This window comes from Protopterus annectens, chromosome 3.part1 (assembly GCF_019279795.1).
Source record: "Protopterus annectens isolate FY-2018-M chromosome 3.part1, PAN1.0, whole genome shotgun sequence".
NCBI classification, from domain to species: Eukaryota; Metazoa; Chordata; order Ceratodontiformes; family Protopteridae; genus Protopterus; species Protopterus annectens.
The window spans coordinates 1,251,950,761-1,251,974,728 of record NC_056732.1 but is presented as its reverse complement, the minus strand read 5'-3'; the positions used below and the strand labels follow the sequence as shown (position 1 = coordinate 1,251,974,728).

General features: G+C 39.9%; 1 protein-coding gene across 2 annotated transcripts in view; it reads left to right on the top strand.

Moving 5' to 3' along the window:
- The window catches only part of URI1 (URI1 prefoldin like chaperone), an 844,005-nt gene that overhangs the window by 786,856 nt on the left and 33,181 nt on the right, over window positions 1–23,968 (top strand). For both annotated transcript variants that reach the window (XM_044067309.1, XM_044067310.1), the window contains 2 exons: window positions 6,491–6,633; window positions 7,328–7,571. In XM_044067309.1, the coding sequence (XP_043923244.1) occupies window positions 6,491–6,633; window positions 7,328–7,571 (387 nt within the window). The remainder of the gene's footprint in view (window positions 1–6,490; window positions 6,634–7,327; window positions 7,572–23,968) is intronic.

The following is a 23,968-nucleotide window of genomic DNA, read 5'->3' as shown; positions in this document are numbered from 1 at the left end:
CGTTTCTGCTACACATACCATGGAAAACCTGTACCTAGCAACATTAGATCTCACTCCACCAGGGCAACAGCCACTTCATCTGCCTACCTCAGGGGAGTACCTACCAAGGATATTTTGGAAGCAGCAACTTAGAGTTCTGTGCATACCTTCACCAAGCATTACCATCTGCCTCTATACTCTAAATCCAGAGCTGGCTTCGCCACTGCAGTGCTGCAGGGCCTTATAGCCACCCCTAATGCCTTATAGAACCAGCCACCCTACCTCAGCTTTGGGATTCTACTCAAGTGTAATGACTGCAGTAGTGTAACACGATGAACATAGTACAGTTTTGTACCTACCATAAATGTAGGTGTTAGAGTGTATGCACTTCTGCAGTCCAGGTTACCCTCCCTCCTTCCTCCCTTACTGGCTGATACATACCTATGTCTTTTACCCTTTACTAACTATGGGGAGTATTTGCTCGTAGCTGTAAGTTGTTGTTTGCTTTTCTTATGTATGTTTTATTAGCAATTGGAATTGCGTACCTATTTAGAGGCACCTGACATCTGGGGCAAGAAAAACTGAAGAAAATGGCATCGGCTGCATCTTATATACCCCTGTCACACTGACGTCAGGGAGGAGGCGAAAGCAACCGACTCCGGACCAAAACTTTGGAACTCAGGCCGACTGGGGAACCGCCTGATGGCAGGATAACCCAAGTGTAATGACTGCAGCAGTGTATACACTCTAACATCTACATTTATGGTAGGTACAAAACTGTACTTTAGGCAGACCAGAACTCCCCGCACACATGCGTGCTCATTCCTGAGCTCCAGACTGCTCTGTTAGGCAGTCTGGATAGGGAAGACAGGAAACTCTGCCCTTCCAGCCCAGAGGTCTGTGCGGTGATGACCGCACAAACCGGAAGGTCACCGGACTGCATTGCCCGCAGGCTGGAGGCTCCAGCCTCCTCACGGGGACCCAGCAGCATGCGTGGGCCGTTATGGAGGACAGAGACAAGTGATTGGGCTGCAGGATTGCTACTGAGGACTTAGCTGGTCTGCTGCAGAATCGCAAGGAGGACAGAGACAGGTAGGGTGTTTATGGAGGACAGAAGTGTGTGCGTGTGTGTGTGTGTGTGTGTGTGTGTGTGTATAAAATGTCCCAGTTGCTATATGGTGATGGGTAGAGAATAATGCTTGAAACCTGTACCTTGGGCCCAAGTGAAAAGAGCCTTAAATCCCTACCCACCACCATTTGTAAAACATTTGCAGATTTTTGCCTCATATTTGTTCTGTACCTCATAAAATCTGTGGTTTCTGTATTTTTGTTACTTAACACAGCCAGTGGTGCAGTGGTAACATTGTTGCCTGACAGCTACAGGTTGTCTGGTTTGATTCTTGTCTGGGGTGCCCTCTGTGTGGAGTCTGCATGTCCTCCCTGTGTTTGTGTGGGTTTGCTCTGGTGTCCTCAATGGATATTTGTCCCTATTTTTTGGACTGTATTCCCTCCATTATTGGCTTCGTCCAGGTTTTTTGTGCCAAGGTTGAGAGCTATTGTGATAATTGAACTCACTGAATATGTTTGGGGGCTGTATTCCCCCATTATTGGCTTTGTTCAGGTGTTTTGTGCTAAGATGTTGACAGCTATGGTGAGAACTTAATTCACTAAATGGTAGCCATTTAAGTTTCAGTCTTCCTTTCTCTCATAAAAATAGATGATTTGGCATAGTGGTATGTTGCTCTGACTGTTTTGCACAGGGTCCTGGGTACAATACTTGGCAGTGAAATGTATGGTGGTAACCCAGCATTTTATTCTAGCAACTTTCCAACATTATACAAGCAATGTTTAAAATGTGTCCCTGGTTTTTGGGCTTTTGTGCCCCCCAAATAAATTTTGGCTTTTTCCAGCTTTCTTGTGCTGCAAAGTTCAGAGATACAGCTGAGTGTCGAGTAGATTTTACAAGGAGCTGAGAGCTGCAGGGGAACAAAAGTTTAGTGCTGCTTATGCCAAGTCTGCTTACATTGTTAATAGCACAACGGGTAGTGTAATTGCTTTTGATGCAGAAGGCTGTGGGTTTTACCCCATAGTGGGTAGATCTATTGCTGATACTGTACTCTCTTGTAAAGGGGATGGATGCTGCGGTCCCCTTTGGCGAAGATACCTAGTAACTATGAACCTGTTATCAGTTTGCCATCTATTCCCTATTGCGATATTACTACCTTATTTTTTTAGTGCAACATAGGCAATTTATTCCTGAAGGGCAACAGGCACTTTATTTGTAGATGAAACAATGACATATAAAGTTGTTTGATAGCAGTAACCTCTTCATTAGTTAACAGATATTTTTAATGTGGTATTATTTAGATGACCTTTACTTCAGAGATCGTGCATAATTACTGATACTGGTGGACTGTAGAAGTTTGAGTAGACTTTTATGATGGAAATGTTCTGAATTGGGCAGTTTTGTCATTATTGGTGCATGCATTTTGTTTCATTGTTTACTGGAAAAATATTCAAAACAATAAATTTAAAATGCCCTCTAACAACTGTACTGTATTGTACAAGGAATATATTTTAATACAGTCAGGAAAGTGTATCAAAGAGCATGTGTATATTTCGTGTTCAAGGGGCCTATGATTTGAAAACAGCCCAAAATTAATCTTTATCTGCCACTGGCAAAATGTATTTTCTTTGAATGTGGGTTTCAATGCTGTTTCAATGAGTGTGAGTTTCAAGGGCAGAGAAGTTTTAATGCCAAGTCTATTTTCATTGTGAGGCTGCATTGCTTTGTTCAGCAGATATCTATTACGGTTTATACTGTAAAATATAAAATAAAACTTTAAAATGAAATCCATATCATCGCAGAAGTAAAGCAGTATGCACATTACAGTGTTTATGGCAAATGGGGTGAAATAACCAAGGAATGGGACATTGGAATGGCTGCAGGGGGGCCGCTCCATTCGACCATGATTTTGTGAGGGGGGAAGGGCAGCAAACTCAGACAACCCCAGCTGAACTATACCTCTCAACTGTCCAGAAGTTTGCAGAATGAATAGATTTTTGCATCTTAATTTTGGTTTGTTCCTCATAAAATTTGTGGTTTTCTGCCAAATCATTTAGGAATTAAATCACTAAATAATGACAGACATTGAGTTTCAGATGACATAACCTACAGAAAAATGCATGCTAAAGCAAGACCTGTTATTCTATCAACTGTCTTAAGTTTATACAAGAGCAATCTTTAGTACTGTTTGTATGTTCCCCCAATATATTTGGTCTTGTCCAGATTTCCTGCATTAAGAGGTTGAGAGGTACATGCAAATAACTCACTTTATAGAATTAGGAATACCCAAACCTCTCAACTGTCTCCAATTTTGGCTCAAGATGTTGCTCTCCCCCTTATAATCCCTCTGCAAAATGGCAATTTTGGAAGAAAACGTGGAGTGTTTACAATTATAAATAACTGTAATGATCAGTTATAGATTACTTTTATTTCAGAAATGCATGTAGATGCTTTTATTTTGTCAGCTGCTCAAGTTAACAGTACTAATTTTAAAAAGGTGTCCCTTCTGTGGCAGGTTCCCAGCTGTATTGTGTGGCAATTACATATTTTTGCATAACATATTTGGTCTGTTTTTCATAAAATTGTGGTTTTCTGGCAAATTAGTAGCAAATCATTAAAGATTGAAGTTAGAAAATAATGGCAGACATTTGAGTTTCAGATTTCATACCCTTCAAAAATTCAATATAATGCAAGACCTACTACTGTTCTGTTAAAGTTTATAAGAGCAATATTTAAAAATTGTCTTTATTTTTGGGCCTGTGTCCCACTTCTATGTATGGCTTTGTCCAGATTTCTTGCTCTGAGGTTGAGAGGTATGAGTGTCGGAGCCTCACCGTCAGCCAGAGACATTTCAAACTGTGACCTACTTGTTGCACTCCACTCCCCATTGCAGTGGCTCTGGATGTGTCCAAGCAAGGCAAGAAGCAGTTATGCAGTGTAAGTGTGCAGAGTATTCCCCCATCGAAGGTAGACCACGAGTATGACCATGGTTTTTCGTCTGTCCTTGATTTTGCAGAATGTTCTGGTTTTCTGTCATATTTTTATACTGTTGATTTATGCTTCTTATTATTCAGAAAATGCTTGCTGTTACAGTGCCCTGTTGCTCTGTATTAAAGTATCAATGCTTTAATGACCATCAGGTAAGCTTGTTGGAGATTGTAAGATGCACGTAAGCTTTAATAAGCATACTGTTAAAGAATTACCAACATTGAAAGTCTTTTCATTGTTGCCATGCAGAGAATATTTACATAACTAGGTAACGTATAAGCCTTAGGTATTGAAATGCATATGACAGTATTTGTAATAAATGACAGGATTACAGTATTTTCAGAAGCTCATTACATTTGTTGGAGACTTGCAGTTATCTTTGCAGGCTTTACCCATAAACTAAACAGAATGCCAATCAATCATGTGTGGTCCATAACTTGTGCAGTGATCCTTTAAGCAATTTATCTTGAGCTTGTTTCTTCTTCGCTGTTCATTTTTTACTTTGATCATGTGTTCTCCATGAAACAAGTAGATAGTTGTTGTCAGACAGCAGGTCTTTTTTGGATAAGAAACATTTTTACAAGTGGGGATATCACAGAGATTGCTACTTTCAGCATGTTACTTGGTAACTTTATAAAGCTGAATATAAATTATAATTAGAACTGCAGTGCAAGGAGAAATGGTTTGAGCTGAGTGCTGCTTGATTTTTTATACTTGATTTTGACTGGCATTCCAGTAATGTATTTAAAAAGCAATTTATTTTTTCATGCCTCACAACCTTTGTGTTTCCATCTAGATATTAAGTAAGTTGTCATGTAGCCAATGCATTGAAATATTTTTTTCTTCTACACTTCATTTTGTCTGGACTCATAATGACGGTTTGGCACCCAGGACAGCATATTTAATTAAAGTTCCAGTTGTTGTGGTTTTGAGCGTAGCTCCACCCCTTTCTAGTTGGCCACACCCCTTCCCGTTGACCCCACCCATTCAGCTATCTCCTGCAGCCCCCCTTTAATTTGAAGTCACCAGCCACCACTGGCTGCTTGTCACAGTGAGGGATGCCTGATGTAAGGTTGTTTCTTCTTATGAGAATCTACACAAAGCTGTTGTAGCTCACTCTTTCTAAGGTGAGATGTTTTTTGATGATCCCTCACTGGAAATGTTAAACGTTTCTTGTGAAGACTGGATGTTGCCAGGAACATGACATGTATGCCACAACATGCACTGTTTGCAAATAATTTACTTTTTGCTGGAATTTAAAACTGTTTTTAAAAAGGCATACTTATACTTAATGATTATCCATTTGTTTCAATTGCTTTTTGTTTTGGTTGGCTTTATTTATTTCTTTTTACTTAATGTAATTCCAAGATTTTTTTCCTGGGGAGAGGCTACACTTAAAAGGAAAGCTACATTCTGCAAGCCTGTTTACAGTTCTAAAAATCCTGGCTAAATTACTGCTTTGAGTAACAATGTTGTAATAATGTCACAGCTGTGAAAAACACCATTATTACTGCAGGAGGACCTTCACATAATTTAAGGCATGCTGTTAGAAAATGGTGCAACAGTGTTTGTAAGAGTACATTGCTTGCTACCGGCAAGGATTATATCTTAAAATTCTGAAGTGGAAATTTCCATAATATGCATATTCCAGCTGGGGGTCACATCTTTTAGACCTGTATCTCATGGTTATCAGGTTAATGAAAGGTAAAATTTAAGGTCAACTTCTGCCAAGGAAACACACTATTTAACCACTTGTACACTTGCAATGCATTTAACATTTGAAAGATGTGGAGTCACTTGTTAAGTACCCTTTTTTAGTTAGTTTTGAAAATGTTTCTCTCTGTCTCTGTCTCTATCCATTATTGAAAGATTTGCAGTTTGCCCCATCTGCTCTTATAATCTTTGGTATAATGGGAGAAATAAAGTGCCCTAATTCATGAGTAATTCCTGGGAAGATGTGCTAAAATCTCTCCTTAAAAACGAGTATAGGTCAGTAGTAGTAGTAGTATTAATGTGAAATGGGTAATGAAAACACATTATTGTGTTGGAAACACTGAAAGGTAAATAATTGTTGCTCTTCAGTGGCAGTCGGGGAAAGATAAGGTAAGTTGTCAGCTATAAACTGCCATGTAAATCTCTGAAAATTTCAAGAAAGTGAAGTAGAGTGCATATATGACAGATTGGAATTTTGACTTTTACTGCACAGCCATTGTACTTTGGCACATAAATGGTTTGAACCACATCTTAAAATAGGTTGCAAGTCAATCGGTTACTGAGTACAGACAAAACATTTTTTTCAGTTGCTTATATGTGACCTTTGCTGGAATGTACTCCAATAGTTCCATATTCCAATATCATAAGTACTTCTTTTCAGTAATCAGTAGAGTGCTGACTTTTGCTACAAAAATTCATTATTTCAGGATACCAAATCAGAAAATCTCTTCTTTTTTATTTCAGGTGAGGATAAACACAGGGAAAAATACTACTTTAAAGTTTAGTGAGAAGAAAGAAGAGGCAAAGCGAAAGAGGAAGAATAGCAATGGAAACGGGCAGTCATCTCCAGGCTTACCTACTATTAAAACTCCTGCTGACATATACAGGTATGTGTACTCCATTGTTTTTGTGCCTTAGATTAGTTTCTGCCTTTCAGCATCATAGGATACCTTTTGACTGTATATTGAAGTGTACAGATGTGAAGCATAGTTGCCAAGTCAAGTTCTTGCTAAAGCCCTGTTTTGCTCAAAAGACTGAATTGAAAAAAATCATTCTGCTGCGATACAGAAAAAGGATCTACTGGGGGGGGGGTGTTAATACTTCCCTGACAAGTATACCATCTCTGAAATTGCTATACCTTGAAGTAACACTTTATATTTGAAAGGAGGAGAGGGAGAGAAAAGATGTGCCAGTGAAGTAAAGTCTTGATTTTTGAACATCCCAACGTAATAGATCAAACATCTGTTGCTGCTCGTTATAATTGTTGCAGTCATAAAACTGTTATTTATAGATGTTATTGTATATATTTGATACATTAATGCTTTTTGAAGTCAGCAGTGCTGTTTCATGTGGTGTAAAATGTATTGCTCTGTAGAAATGTTTTAATAAGTACTGAAAAATTTACTTGGCATTCTTTTAAAATCTTCAGTTTGTAAAGGTTACCAGTATTGACTAAGATACTGTTAAATATGGTTTAAAATAGCCTGAACGCCAGTCTTATTTTAGTAAAGACTGAAAAGTAATATAAAGCCCTTACACGGAGGAAAAGTTAACATTCTGTGTAAACATGTCTTGATGCAGAGTTTTTGTGGACGTTGTTAATGGCGAATATGTTCCTCGTAAATCCATCTTGAAGTCTCGAAGCAGGGATGACAGTGTATGCAGTGACACTAGCGAGAGTAGTGCTGCTGACATGGATGATAGGCGTAGCATGTTAAGGAGCATCAGCCACGATGACAATGCATTAAGTGACAACAGTGAGGGAATCTCTGAAGAAGATGGGTTCTCTGCAAGAAAGCCTTCAGCATTTACTGGGACTTTTGAGGTAAGAAGCTCATTTTCATATAAATTAGATTTGTTTCATCTTGTCTTGATAACTGGCTAAAATATAACACTGTACATTTCCAGTACCAATGTTCAAGGAGCTGCTAATCTCACTTAAGAAATTCTTGGGGTGAATGCTGCAGTGGTGTAGAAGGATAAAGCCCTGACCACAGACCAGTAGACCCAAGTTTAAGTAGCTCAGCTAACTGATGGAGTGCCACGAAGAATGGAAGTGCCTATCCTGGATTGGGTGGGACTATGTTGGATATCATCTCATGAGCATTGGCAGAGGCTGGGGCCCAAAGGCGCTGATGCTGGCCTTGGAGTGCATACGGAACACTGTAATGCATGACTTTCCTAAGGTCAGGGGGGATCGTGTTCAGTGTAACCCAGTCAGGCCACATAATATGATGTCAGCACACTGGGGTGGGAGTTAGGCTTCTCTGCTAGGCCATCTCACAACATGCCCAAGTGTGTACCTAACCCTGAAGAACTTGCGTTATGAGTTGGAGCCTCCAGAGAGTAGGATTTCTCTTTAGCAGGTTACCCATCTATCATGGGAGTACCAGACGTCCTCCAGGGTGGGACTTCTTGTGGAGATGAGATGGTAGAGGTAGCGTGATGGTCATCTGATGGGGTATACTGACAAGGGAGTATTCTGTTTGTGAAAAAACAGACCAAAAACAGTTATGGTGAATGTTTAATTTCTTATCACATTAATATAGGTTTCATTTTATTAAATATCATGTACCACTGTGTTAGAACACTGTTGTCAGTGATGCTTGGTATTTCCTTTTTAAGGACATACTCATGGATAGTCTGTTGCATTCTTAACTTGCATTCTCAAAGGCAAGAGCATCTTCTTTCAGCAGAACATGACATCATGAATCAAGTCTTAAGAGCATGTTTCCAGTCCATACCTTTCCTACTACATGTACAGTTTTACTCTTGAACTTAACATTTATCAAAGGAAAGTTCCTGTTTTCAGTGCCAAAGAACAGTGGGCCTTCAGAGTGTTCCTGCAATTGACAGATCATCAGTCAATACTGGCATGTCTGGACTCTGTAGGGACAGAACATAGTGTCCAGGAGTGCCAGAGGTATCAGTGTTACAGTCCTGTCTTCTCAGTATGAGAGATGCAGGAAACTCCATGCCTTTCTTAGCACTTGCTTTGGGGGAATTGGAAGTTAGTCATTGCAGGAATTGGGTGGGTTCTCTTGTACGTTTCTTGGCAGAAATGAGGGAGGGAAAAGGTAGGGAACATGAGGCCAGGTATCTGAAAGTCCATGTCTGCCATCACTGTGACCTCTCCTCCTTCACCAGCTCAATTAATAAGAAATTCGTTTTATGCCATTATTGACTGAAAACCAAGAAGGAAGCAAGAGAGAAAGGAGATCCACCCGCCGTCAGTCAGCTAAGTGATTTTGGGAATTGGTGCTCTGCAAGCCCCAATGTGAAAGGATGGCCTACTCACTCAAGTGAATTAGGCTATGAGTTTCCTGGGGGAGAGCATAGAGATTATATTCAGAGACAGTGAAGCATTTTCCTGTCACGTCCCTAGAGTTCATGCTGTGCTTGTAAGACTGAAGGAAGATGCTGTTGCCATTCATGTGACTGGTGGGCCTGAAAGTGCCCAGGGGTTTTGAACCTGCAAACTTTGTCATGCCTGGTGAACTGTCAGTGCTGGACTGCAGCATTAGGAGAATACATGACACCAGTGCAAGAGATTTCTTGAGCTGTAGAGCCACCTTCAGAGCGTCTTACCCTTGTGTTGGATGCCCCCTAGCATGTGTGCTTGTCTCTTGCTGACAAGTTACATTCTGTCAGCAGCATTTTGTTCATCCAGCTGATAGTTTTCATGTGAGTCTAAGCAGTTTTGTCTGTTCCACTGAGATATTTAAAGAAATATATGACAATGATCTAACAACAATTAATATCTCTCGACCTGCACAGGACAGCAACCAAGTATTTGTGCATTTGCATTGTCTGTCATGTAACCTTTGAGATGAAAACTTTAAATAATTTGCATTCAGAATGTTTTTTGGAATTATTATTGTAAGTATGACTAAGCAATATTAAAATGCCTACAGGCATCAGTAGGATGCAGCTGTACAGTGCTCTGTTCTGTATGTATCTCACCAGACGTCTGCAGCAGCTGGAGAGACCTCCGAGGTTTCTCACCAAGAAAATTTAGGGCCTTCAACACATAACCTATATGGACAGACTGAAGGCACTGTCACTGAACTCTTATAGGCTGTTTAGAGGCAATTATGACTCCGTCATTGTCCATGCCGGCATGAATGACCTGAGACGTACCTCCTTGGACTACATGAAAAGAGACATAGAGGAGCTCTCTGATTATGTAGCCCAGGCCGGTATGACTCTGACCCTGAGCAGCATCTTGCCCTCACCAAGAATGATGCCACAATACAAAGACAAGATGATCAGCTTTAATAATTGGCTCGAATACTGGTGTCATTCTAGGGGGATCCAATGTCTGTCTGCTTGGGATGACACGCAAGGGATGGCTTGCACCTGTCACCACTGGGCTTCCGGATATTGGCTAAGGCTCTTGCCACCCCCTTAGAGCCTTTTTTAGGCAAGGCTCAAAAGACAAACCCACCACCTTAGAAAACAAAAAAGGAAAAAAACTAAGGGTAATGCTGCTCAACGCCAGAAGTCTAAATCTCAAGATGCAGGCTCTCGAAGCACTCCTCAGTATGGAGAGCATCAATGTCTGTGCAGTAACTGAAACCTGTTTCAAGGCTCCTGAGAGCACCCCAGCCCTACCAGGTTATACCTCGTATCATGCATTTCGGCCCCAAAACTTGGGACGAACCACAAAAGGAGGGGGAGTGTCCATATTCATTAAAGACACCCACACCTCCAGGTTATTGGCAACGCACGAAGCATTGGAGACCATCCATGTGCAACTAACCATAGGCAAAACTGCTATACAACTTGTAGCATGCTACAGACCACCCTCTCAATCTCTTTAACTCCATTCAGCCTTCCTGAAGACACTGGAGGATATGAATGTCTCACCAAATACCATCATATTGGGAGACTTCAACTACCCAAACATAGACTGGGTGCATTATTCAAGCTCCAACACCCTAGCCCAAAGGTTCCTGGAATTCATCAGCTCAAATGCGATGGAACAACTAGTCACCTCCCCCACAAGGGGAAATAATATACTTGACCTGATCATCACAAACTTGGGGACAAAATGCTCAACACCGGAAGTATACCTCTCACTAGTGAGATCAGACCACAAACTAATAACCCTAGATATTCATATCCCACCTCCATCCCCAGCGCAAAAGACCACAGTGAGAAACTTCTCAAAAGCCGACTTTACACTCCTTAGGACTGAAATGGTATCCTTCAAGCCCCCTGGGCCAGTGGAAACCACATCCCGCACTGCTGAATCCTTCACAAATGCTTTCTATGGACATCTCCAAGAATGCATGGATCATGCAATCCCAAATAAAACCAAGACCCTTTCCACCAAAGGCAGGCATCCTATCTGGTGGACCCCAGCCATAAATAAACTTTATAACAAGAGAAGGAAGCTACTGCAAGACAGAGCAAAATCCCATAAAGGGAAGGCATCTCTGATCAGCACTAGCAAAAAACTATGTTCGCTCATAAAATCATCAAAGGCCAACTTTGAGAGAAAAATCGCTAAGGACACTAAAGATAACCACAAGGCCTTCTTCAGTTATGTTAGAAACCTGGGCGGAAACCCTCAGATATGCTCAGAGTTAGTTCATAACGGCAAGAAATGCACTGAACCCACAGATATTGCCAACATACTGGCAGACAGGTTCAGTGCAAATTTCTCCCCTCCCTCTCCCCCAAAAGATGAAATATTTATCCCAGCTGAATGCAACCTCCCTGACATCTTAGATGTCCAGGTGAGAGCTGCTCTCAGCAAAGCTAAAAATACAGCATCCATGGGACCAGATGGTGTCCCGGGTTGCATGCTATGTGAACTCCTAGAGGAGCTAAACCCGCACATAAGAATGCTGTTTAATCTTAGTCTTACTACAGGATATGTCCATGAACACTGGCGTACAGCAACAGTGGTCCCACTCCACAAAGGAGGTACCTCTACAGACCCTGGAAACTATCTCCCCATAAGCTTGACCAGCCTGGTCTGCAAAGCTATGGAAAGGATCATTGTGGAACTCATAAACAAAGACATCGGGGACCTACAGACAATTGACCCTACCCAGTTTGGCTTTGTAAAAGGCAGATCCTGCCTTTTAAACCTGGTGGACTTTTTTGAAACAGTCACTAGAGCCATAGATGAAGGCAAAGCAGTTCATACAGCCTACCTGGATCTGGCAAAAGCCTTCGACACAATACCCCACTCAGGCATCATAGACAAGCTCAACAGCTTAAATGTAAACCCGTATGTCACAAGATGGGTTGCAAACTGGCTAATGGACAGAACCCACAAAGTCAGAATAGCTGGAGCTATGTCAGATTCTAAGCCAGTGACAAGTGGAGTCCCACAGGGACCCCTCTTGTTCGGCATTTATTTCTCAGACGTGCAGGCAAACATAGGGGGTTTGTGGCTGACAAAGTTCACAGATGACTGCAAGCTAGCCGCCATAGTCGATACACCAGCTGACACATGCATCCTTCAGAAGGGCCTTACAGAAACAGATGACTGGTGCCAGAGTCATGGCCTTAAACTAAATGCCAAAAAATGTATAGTCATCCCCTTTGGGAAAAACAAAGTTCCCATAAATTATCACATAGGTGGTAATCCATTAAGTACGGAAAAAGTAATCAGGGACCTGGGGACCCAAGTTGACAGTGACCTCTCATTTGACACCCACGTCGCCAAAGTGGTTAGAAAGACCTTCTACCTTGCCCACCTTATCATGAAGGGATTCACATCCAGATCAAAGGATGTCATTGTACCCCTATATTCCTCCCTTATCAGACCTATGATTGAGTACAGTGCCCCATTTGGTATGTACCTCACCCGGCACCTGCAGCAGCTGGAGAGACCCCAAAAGTACCTCACCAAGAGGATCAAGGGTCTCCAACATATGTCATATGCTGCCAGACTAAAGAAACTCCAGCTCTATTCAGTAGCATATACCGCCTGCTCAGAGGTGATCTGTGCCTGACTTACAAGGCCATGTCCAATCCGGAATTAATGGACATGCTCCACCTCAAAAAATCCAAATCCATCAGAGCCATGAGAGCTAAAGATCTAAACCTCAGCACAAATATGAATAGGACATGCTGGAGGGACAGATTCATAACCCAGAGGCTTCCCGCACTCTGGAACAGGATCCCAGTCCATGTTAGGCAGATCTCCTCACTGACTCTGTTCAAGAGAAATCTTGACGAGTGGATGGGTGATCGTAGGTTTACCCCAGGGGTCATCTCTGTGTCATTACTGGACAGAGGCACAGTAAACTAAATTTAATTTGTACACTTTTGTATCATTACATGGGGTGGCGAAAGCCACATACACTATGGCTAGGCTTATAAATGCCCTAGGGCAGATAGCCTAGTACTATATTATGAAACAGACATATTTAGATCTTCTAAATAAATGCATTTTCCACATTTCTTGCCTTCTCATCTGATCCTTCACCTTATATTCTTTCTTTCATTTTTTGGCACATTCATTGCTGCCTGATTTTTATCTACTTCTGGTTTGATTTTCATTCCTGCTTGACGCCAATATGCTTCTGTTAAACTAAGCAGGGAAGTCAACTTAGACTTATTCTCCTCACGTTTCAAAACTGTCACTGTGCTTGGGTTTTGTGAGGTCAGTAGATACATTGGATATAAAAAGTGTACATACCCCTGTTAAATGCCAGGTTTTTGTGGTATAAAAAATAAGACCACAATAAATCATTTCAAAACTTTTCCCATCTTTAATGTGACCTATAACCTGTACAATTCAGTTGAAAAACAAATCTGTTGGGGGAAAAATATAAAAAATAAAACACATACAATAAACTGGTTGCATAAGTGTGAACACCCTTAAACTAATACTTTGTTGAAGCACCTTTTGATTTAATTACAAAATTCAGTCTTCTTGGTTAGGAGTCTTAGCATGGCACATCTTGACTTGGCAATATTTGCCCACTCTCCCTCGCAATCTGACAGATTTGGGGTGCTTTTGCAAGGAAATCTCTTGTGCACAGCCCTTTTCAGGTCACCCCACAGATTTTCTATTGGATTTGGGTCTGGGCTCTGGCTGGGCCATTCCAAAACTTTAATTTTCTTCTGGTGAAGCCATTCTTTAGTTGATTTGGATGTATGCTTGGGGTCATTGTCATGTTGACAGGTGAAATTCCTCTTCATCTTCAGCTTTCTAGCAGATGCCTGAAGGTTCTGGGCTAAAAGTGACTGGTATTTGGAGCTGTTCATAATTCCCTCCACCTTGACTAAAGCCCCAGTTCCAGCTGAAGAAAAGCAACCCCAAAGCATGCTACTGCCACTACCATGCTTCACCGACGGGATGGTGTTCTTTTGGTGATGCAAAGTGTTGTTTTTGCGCCAAAACGTACCTTTTGGAATTGTGGCCAAAAAGTTCAACCTTGGTCTCATCAGACCATAACACATTTTACCACATGCTTTTGGGAGACTTGATGTATTGTTTTGCAGATTTTAGCTGGCTGTGGATGTTTTTCTGTGTAAGAAAAAGCTTCCGTCTTGCAACTGTACCCCATAGTCCAGACATATGGAGAATACGGGAGATTGTTGTCGCATTTAGTACACAACCAGTACTTGCCACAAATTCCTGCAGCTCCTTCAGTGTTGCTGCAGGTCTCTTGGCAGCCTCCCCGACCAATTTTCATCATTTTTTCATGAATTTTGGAGGGTTGTCCAGTTTTTCGCAACGTCACTGTTGTCCCATATTTTCTCCACTTTTTGATGACTGTCTTGACTGCGTTCCATGGTATATCCAATGCTGTGGAAATTTTTTTGTACCCTTCTCTTAACTGATACCTTTCAACAATAAGATCTCTTTGATGCTTTGTAAGCTCTCTGCGAACCATGGCTTTTGCTGTAGCAGGCAACTGAATAAATGTCAAGAAAATCCTACTAGAACAGCTGAACTTTATTTGGGGTTAATCAGAGTCTCTTTAATTGATGGCAGTTGTGTACCCAAGAAGACTGAATGCTGTAATTAAATCAATAGGTGCTTCAACAAAGCATTAGTTTAAGGATGTGCACACTTATGCAGCCAGCTTATTGTACGTTTTTTTAAATATTTTTTCCCCTAACAGATTTGTTTGTTTTTCAATTGAACTGTACAGGTTATAGGTGACATTAAAGGTGGGAAATGTTTTGAAATTATTTATTGTGGTCTCATTTTCTATATCACAAAAACCTGGCATTTTAACAGGGGTGTGTACACTTTTTATATCCACTGTATGTATGCAGTCCCACAATTGCAGATCTATACATGTTTTCAATTTCAAGGAGGCCCACACCTCCTTCAGAATGGGAAAGGTATAGCCTTTGGTATACATTGATTTTTATAGATCATTTGATAGTATGAAGCATCCTTCTTGCTTTCCTGTCCAACCTATCCAGCACCTTACGGGGCAGTCAGTCCATCCAAAACTGTGAGTTAAGACAGGAAGAGCAAATTGGTTTATAGCTTGGACTTTGTTTCTAGATGTCAGCGCTGTTTTCAGTATTAGTTTTAGTCTTCCAAAATATTCCTTACTATGTTTTATTCACATTTATTCATGTTTTATTGCTGGTCCTTCTTAAATTCCCAAATATTTATACACTCCCTCTTGATCAAGTTCTTCTGTATTGCATTTCTGTCCCAAACTGATGTTTTCTTGCTGCTGCAGCTTTCCTGCTTTAAAGGTTGCTTTTGCATATTTATCCAGACCAGATGACATTCTTATATCATCTAAAAAAGTTTTGATCACTTGCAGTTGTACTTTTAGTCCCTCATCTGATGGAAGTATACAGTTTTAAATTATCTACAAAAAGAAGATACGTCTTTACACTTTGTTGCTTCCTGGGAGCCAAATTTTAGCCATGATCTAATCTGTTAAGTAGACATCTTAATGGGTTAAGGGCAAGACAAAAAAAGCAGCAGTGACAAGAGTGTCACCCTGGAATATCCCCCTTTAATTTTTTATCCCAGGAATAATAATTTGTCCTTTATCGTGGCTTAACTGCAAAGTGGTTTGCCACTATTTCATGGTCTCTGTAATGTAATCGATCAGAGTAGGGTGTATCTTATACATTTTTAAGCACTCTCTTATCCATGAATGTGGGGAACTGACAAATGCGTTTTCTAGTCTGTCCACGCCATACTTAGATTCTTCCCCTTTTTATAGTTCTCCAATATGACTTTAGCAGCAAATGATCCTTTGTTCCATATGACTTTCTTTTATTACCCTTTTTTTCTATTGCAATGATTAAGTGTTCTTCTAAAGGACTGTCAGTATCAATTTGTGTATACTTTATACGTCATTGGAAACAAGTTATTGGTCTGTAGTTTTTAGGATAGTTTGCAGGTTTGCTGTTAAGGAGTGTTGATTTTCCTGTTGTTAACCAGACTGGTGTCTTTTTGTGATGCACATAGAAATAGTTCTTACTCGAGGCTAATTCTTCATGTAAAGATGTTAATACTTTTAGCCAGAAGTTGGGTGCTGCATCTGGGCCCGGGGTTTTCCATTTAGGAGCTTTTCTTAAATTTGTTTCAATCTCTCTGGCCATTACTTCATCCCATTTCATATCCTGTACATTTGAACTTCTTATTCTTTCTTTTACTACTTTTATCCATTGTTCATCTTCATCTTCCACGGGATCTTCATAGATATTTCTTTTTTTTTTTTTGGTGGTGGTGCAAGTTCCTTTTGCCTTGTTTCCCAGTTCTCAATAAAACTTTTTTGGATCATCAGTAAATTGCTTATTTTGTACTTTTCCTTTATTTATCTACATATCTTCTAAAATTTTCTGCCTGTCCTGATATTTTTAGTTTATTATTTGCAATGATGCACAATGGAACCTGACCTGTTCTGATAATGCACATTGCTTTTATCAAGTCTGTGTTTCTTAGTATTTTTGTTATTCTGTTACTTTGTCTATACTCTTCTAACAGTGACACTTGTCTTAATTGCTTTATAGTTTTCTTTATTCAATACTTCCATGATGGCATTCATTTTATTAATTTAGCTGCACAGTAATTTATCCTAATTTCTTTTGTTATGCTGCGTGAATGTCTGCGAACAGTCCTAATTACTGCACTGTGTTCATTTGTTTTTATCATACTTACAACTTTTTGAGTTTTATTGACTTTCTGTAGTCTATTTGATCTTAATATGTCTGTCCATCTCTGTCAAGTCAAGCAACTCTTCTCTTAGAAAATTTTCTTCTAAACTGAGGGCACATTCTTTGTTCTGCATTTCTTGTGGACATTTTCTAGAAAGTTCAAGCATCTTCCTGTGCCACATTCTCTTCACTTTCATTCTGTGTTACCTGTTACTCTTTCATATGGGAACTCGCTGGTCTGTCACTCCACAGCATTGACTGGGTCAGAGTTGCCACAGTTTCCTGTTCCTTCCCATGCTCTGCAACTCCAACAGACAGTTTGTACTGGGTTCCCGTGGAAGGCTCCAATGTATCTTCATATGGCAACTGATCATATGTTTCCCACTCTACTGGTTTCTCCTTAATTTGAGGATCCATTGCTCTATCCTGCTGTGATGTTATCAGAGTTATATTTTCTACACTAAATCCTTCACTTTGCAGGTATTCTGTAATATCAGTTTCTTTTTTTTTTTTTTAACTCCTCCATTACTAATCCTCTTTTCTACTTTTCCTCTTTGTTTTCTTATTTATTGTATTGTAAAATGTTCCATGTCCGTATACCTTTAGCTGTATTTCTCTTCAAATATCTTTGGTGCTGCTCTTTTTGTATTGCATTAGTTTTGGTTTGACCGTTGCATAAATATTTCACAATATTAAATCTTTTTTTTTTCCTCATGTCCATATTTCTTCTTCAAATGTCTCCTGCTCCTCCTGTTTCTCCTTACTTTGGGGACTTGCTCCATCATGCTGTGATATAACCTATGTTAGACTTTCTACACAGATATTCCAGAACTTCAACTTCTACTTTTGAAACGTCTACTTTACTAAGATTCCATTCTGTTTCCCTCTTTGTGATCTTATTTTATGTGTTGTGAAATTTTCTGTATCTGGATGCCTTTGCCTGTATTTCTCTGTGGATATCTTTGGAGCTGCCTTTTTTATTGATTAATTTGGCTTTCTCCTTTGCATAAATATTGCACAGTGTCAGATCTGTCTCTCTTTCCCATGGTCCTATTTCCTTTTTATACCTTTAAAAAGTCTCTAGATTTTGTTCTTTATATTTTCACACTTCCTCAGCCATTTCTTTTTCCCAAACGGTCCAAGGTTTCTTGGTCTTTATGATGTTTTTTTGTTAATCTGTTGTATTAATGAACACAATTTTTTATTTGAATCTTCTGAAAGTCTTTCTTGAGGAAGTATTTTTTCTTTCCTCTAATTTCTCTCTCAATCTTTTTGTATACATCTTATCTGGAAATTCTGGGCTTCTTGCATAATAGTAACCGTGCATAATTTCTTTCTTTTCCTCGATTGTCCACTGTTTAAGTCCTTATGGCTCTTTTGTGGCCGGTCGTTTTTTGTGAGTTTTGTGGACTGCTACTTCTTTCTACAAAAGGGGGGGCATCCTCCCCTGGGACTGGCCTAGACCCATTGTAGGAATATTTCCTTATCTTGAGGATTCTACACTGTCATTTTTTCCAGTCCTGGCACCAGTGTGCCTACCAGGATTGGGCACTTTTTTATCCTGGGTTTTTTGCACCAAGCTGTCTTTTTTCATTTTTTAACCTACTTCTGACCATGGTATATGCTATATACAATACAATCTATATGTCAACCTTCTATATAGATTGTCTGATGATTCTCTACAACTTTTTGATATCCCCCAAGCATTCCCATATTTATGTGAATAAGGTCTTGTCTTAAATGTCTGTATGATGCACTGTACAAATTCAGATATTTTAGTTTTTCATAATAACGTAAATTTTCACACCCATGGATACCTTTGGTATATTTTTTGCTGTACTCATTACAGTTTACTTATGCTTGTTTTCTTAAAACGTTTCCATATTATTCCGTACTCAGGTTTGGGTCTGATGTAAATAAACACTGATTTCCACATTTCTGATTTTCTAGATTTTATAAATCTTTGTATACAACCTACAGTTCTCTAACTATCATTAACCATTTGGTTGATTTGATTAAAAAAAATGAAAGGTAGATCCTACCCATATCATTAAATGAACCTACAGTTTCAGACACTGTGCAGTGTATTAAGTATTCCTGTTTCAATCTTTTTTCCAAATCTTGTCTGCATAGTTTTTGATGTCTGTTATTCTCCTGTGCCCAGTTGGTCAATTTAGTCATGGTATTTGCCATGTTCTCACTTCCTTTTCATAAGCAGTGCAGCTATACATCTTATCAAGAGTACATTAATACCTATTTTTTCTCATTTATTGATCAGAGTTTTATGTATGACTCTCTAAAATGCTGAAGTGTATATAAATTACATCATAGCACAATTTTTCATATGTAGCTGTTATATTGTTGTAGAACATCATGATGTCCTCCTTCTGTTTTTATAACATGGGGAGATCCTTGCAGTAGGTGACTCGATGTCTGCCAGTATACAAAAGGATTCACTACTGTAGGGTGCATGGTATGTTGCTCATAAGCTGAGATAGGACATCGGCCATAAAAGTGATGTTTGTGCACACCATTCTCAGAACTTCTCTGCCACCAGATCCGAACGCTAGTTCCAACATACTGTCTGACTCGAGTTGTTTGCGATTCTTCAGAATTCATATAAGTGCCCCATTGAAGAATTTTTTGACTTTTGCTACTGTCTTTCATTAGGGTTCATGTCATCCAAGAGGGGCAACTGCCGAGGTGGATGACAGATTCCACACAAAGATGGCCACCTCCAGTGCCTGTTCTGCATATGCCCAAATCACTACCACAAAAACTGCTCTGTTTGTCCCAAAGACTTTAAGGAAAAGATTATCCGGCCTAGCTATCTACCTTGAGAATCAGCACTTAAAGTTGCTAGCAAAATAGCGCTACAGAGGGATCCCGGATTCTGAAGAAGGCCAAAAAACAAAGGCCTGAACCATCTTCTGTGCCTCTGGATACTGATGTCTGTCTTGAGGTGGAAGACAACCCAGAGACACTCCCGGTTCACAGTTCAAATCTACAGGCTGAGCCTGATGTCCAGACTGGGTCTGTATCACTTAATCAAACATCCTATTTAGCAAACGGTTATTAGTCGAAAACTAATAAGAGAAAACACTAAATATCAAATGTTCATTTCAGTGAACCCGTTGCCTGGGAAACCAACCAGTCAGCCATCATCTGGGATTTGCCCTTTTCTCCACTGTAGTGCGATCTCGGAGTTGGTATATTTAGTTATGGGGGTGTGGCGGGTGCAGCCCCCCCCCACTACAATGGGTTTTCTTTGGTGATGTCTTTCTGTGGTTCGCTGGGTTGGCTATCTGGTTTTTAACCCAGTGAAATGTTTTTGCTGAAATGAACATTCAGTGTTTAGTGTTTTCAGTTGTTAGTGTTCAACTAAAAAGCATTCGCTAAATAAGATGTTTGATTAACTGGCCCATCCAGACCTCCTTGGATCCAAGCATTAGCATGTCCGCAGAGGCTGGCAGGCATCCATGTCGGATGTCTGAGGGGAAGCATGGCTCGTGACTACGGAAGGCCCTAAGGTGATTCCACATATCCTTGTTAGGGAAGAGGTAGATTTCAACTTGATTGAATGTAGGCCCACATCTGACCCTCCTACCCTTGTAAAGCAGACCTGCATGGGGAAAAAAAAAAGCAAGCATTTGTCTCCACCAAAAGAACCTGCTAGCAATTGGCAGCAATTAACTCAGGGCCTTTTCAATGCCCTTATGTCAGTTAGGCCTTATCCAAGTTTTACAACCCCCTCCCCCCCCACACCCAGTACTCTCTCTCCACTTAAAGAACTGGGGAGGAGGATACATCTGAGGGAGAGGTGTCTTCAGGGGATGAATCCCTGGCTTACTATTCTCAGATCCCTTCTCCCCTGGATTATGCCTCCCCTGAAGAGGAATCAAATGGTACAGACTTGCCTATGGAAAACGCGCCCTTTGGAGACACCACTTTAAATGGGATAGCTCCCAAGTATCTGAAGTGCAAAAAAGATACTATAACCTATTTCAGGTGGAATCACCTAGACCATGAGCTATCCCTGTAGTCTTGTCTTTCTCAATGCTTTTGCCTCATCTTCACAGGTACCAGATTCCCAGCCACCTGCCACCAAAAAGCCAGACCACTTCTACAAGGTTCCAGAGGACTGCAAGTTTCTCTTCAGATGTCCTCCTGCAGACCCTTCTGTAATTTCTGTGGCCTCTGACAAGCAGTCAGAATTGCTGCCCTCCACTACCCTCTTGCCATCTGATAAGGTTTAGCAGGATCCTGGTTAGACTAGAGAAAAAAGTATACATTTCTGCCACTTTAGTATTCAGGCCACAAATTATCAAACACATATGACCAAATTTGTTTTTAAACTTGTATCCTAACTTTCATAGGTAATTGTAGGCTTACCAGACTCAGAAAATAAAATCATAGCTGCCTCTTTGCTTGGTGGTGCTTCTCAAGTAGTATGTCACTCCATAAAATGCAGCAGTAATGTTACAGAAGCTTTTGCCAGAGCAGCTACCTCTGGATCAGTGATAAAAAGATTTTTCTTGGCTAAGACTTCAGCCCTTACCTAAGGACATAAAAGCCAAAGTTATAGATGCTCCTCTGGGCAATTCTGTCTTGTTTGGACCTGCAGCTGCTAACCTGTTCAAATCACTGCAGGAATTGAAACATATTTTTGTTTCCCCAGTATCCACATTCCAAAGAAAGTATTCTTCAAAGCCAGTTTTTGCGCCTAGACATTCCCATCACACACAACCCAGAACAAAAAAGAGTGACAGGATACCACAACAGCGTAGGTGCCCCACTGGCAACTCTGCCACCTAAGCAGCCCTTTCCATACAAGCCATCCTCTCTTTGACTGTTTTCCCCCACCCAGCATATCCCACTTTCCCATCGCCTACCCCTATCTCTACCACCCTGGGAAAGCATAACCCAAGATGCCTGGGTCCTCTCAGTTCAAAAAGAGTACTTCATGGTGTGGGATCTGTGAACCTCCTTCAGGGGCATTCCTCAACCTCCCAGGAAGCAATACTGCAGGAGTTGCAATAATAATTAAGCAAAAGTTTTAAGGCAACATAATTAAAACTGATACTGATAGAGGGAAGATGGTGATGCAGTCTATACCAACCCCGCCATTCCAAAACCAGTATTACTGCTAAACATCTATGCTCCATACAACAACCAACAGCACTATCATGTCACTATACACTTTATTAACAAAATTTAAAGATAACTTTATAATTATTGGGGGTGACTGAAATTCTTATCAAAATCCCGATAAAGATAGATCTAACCCAAATAAAATATATAACAAACAGGCCACACTAGCAATTAGGGAACTGAAACAAGGCTTCAAACTATTTGATCCCTTTAAGTATTCCGGGAGAAACAATAAAACAGAAAACTTCACCTTCTATTCACAATGTCAGAAAATGTGGTTGAGGAATGATTTCTTTCTAATCTCTAAAACATTCCTTAACATGAAAGTCACAACACATGCACATACCACATTCTTTTCCGACCACTCAAAAATCACACTTCTCATTAAATGGAACAGTAAACAGCAATCTAATAGAGGCTACAATTGGGCATTGAATTCCAGTCTCTTAACTAAGCATGACGTGGTAGAAGGCATAACTACACTACTAAACTCCCTAACTTTAAACCTAGTCAATTCACAATTACCACTAGACGTTGAATGGGCTTCAACAAAAGCTCAAATTAGAGGCTTTTTGATTAACAAAGCAATGCACTATAAAAAAAATATTCTCCAAGGAAGAATTTGTATTAAAAGAAAAAATAAAGCAATTAGAATTGGAATTAATGTCAGGTCCTAATGGAAACACCGAAGACCTCCTAAGAAAAACAGAAAAAGAACTATACCTAAAAGAGATAAACTTATTTAATGAAATGAGAAACTTCGCCAAATACGAGGAGACTATTCAAATGCCATCCAGGGCCATAGCAAGACTAACTACTCTGCACAAATCCGCACCCATTACAACAGAAATTTACCACCAGAACAAATCATACTTAAATAACCAGACAATAATAAACCTCTCTGAACAACTTTATACTCAGATTTATGGCGAAAATCTTTATCATCTTCAGAAATGGTCAGGGAAGATTTCCTTCAAGATATAGTTTTCCCGCAACTAAATACTAACCAACAAAATAAACCCAATGTCAACAAAAGAAATCGACACAAAAATCTAAAAACAAATAAAGCTCCAGGTCCGGCCTCACACCAGAATTTTTCAAGTGCTTCACATCACTAGTTGCTAAAATATTACAACCGGTACTAAATTACATAATAAACAAAATAAATTATTTACACTTTAATGCCTCAAAAAACATTTTTATTACGAAAGAACAATCAGATTCTAAAGACCCTAGTAGCTGCAGACCAATATCATTGCCAAATATAGACGCTAAGATTCTTACTTCAGTACTAGCAAATAAACTAAAGAACACTATAACCAGCCTTATTTCTCCTGAACAATCAGGTTTTACTCCATCTAGACAGATTTGTGATAACACCTTAACTCTTGAAGCCATGATAACCTTTGCAAACATTAAGAAAACTCCCATGTACTCACTGGTGGTTGATGCCCATAAGACGTTTGATAGAGTGAATATCACTTTCTTACTTCAACTCTTACCTTATTTTGGGTTCCCTAGCAAATTTATACAGATAATTCAAATATTGTATGAAAGTCATTATACTAATCTATATATTAACAGAAGTTTATCAAACAGGAATAAAGATTAAAAATGGGACAAGACCAGGATGCCTTTTATCCCCCTTCTTATTCAATCTATACCTCAAACCGCTGTTCGTGTACATTAAACAGAAAACGTATCATAACCAACCATCTCTCCAACTCTAAAATCTTTCACACAGCTTTTGCCGAAGATTTAAACATTTACTTCACCACCCCCAGCACTGACATACCCAAATTACTAAAAGCAATTGACTGTTTCTCAAGTATATCAAGTTATAAACTTAACTTAAAACAATATTTCCCCTTAAATCCTCCCAAAATAGTGTTGTTAATCCCACTTTTAGACACAATTAAAATAAAAGACTCAACCAAATATCTCGGGATTACGTGTTTC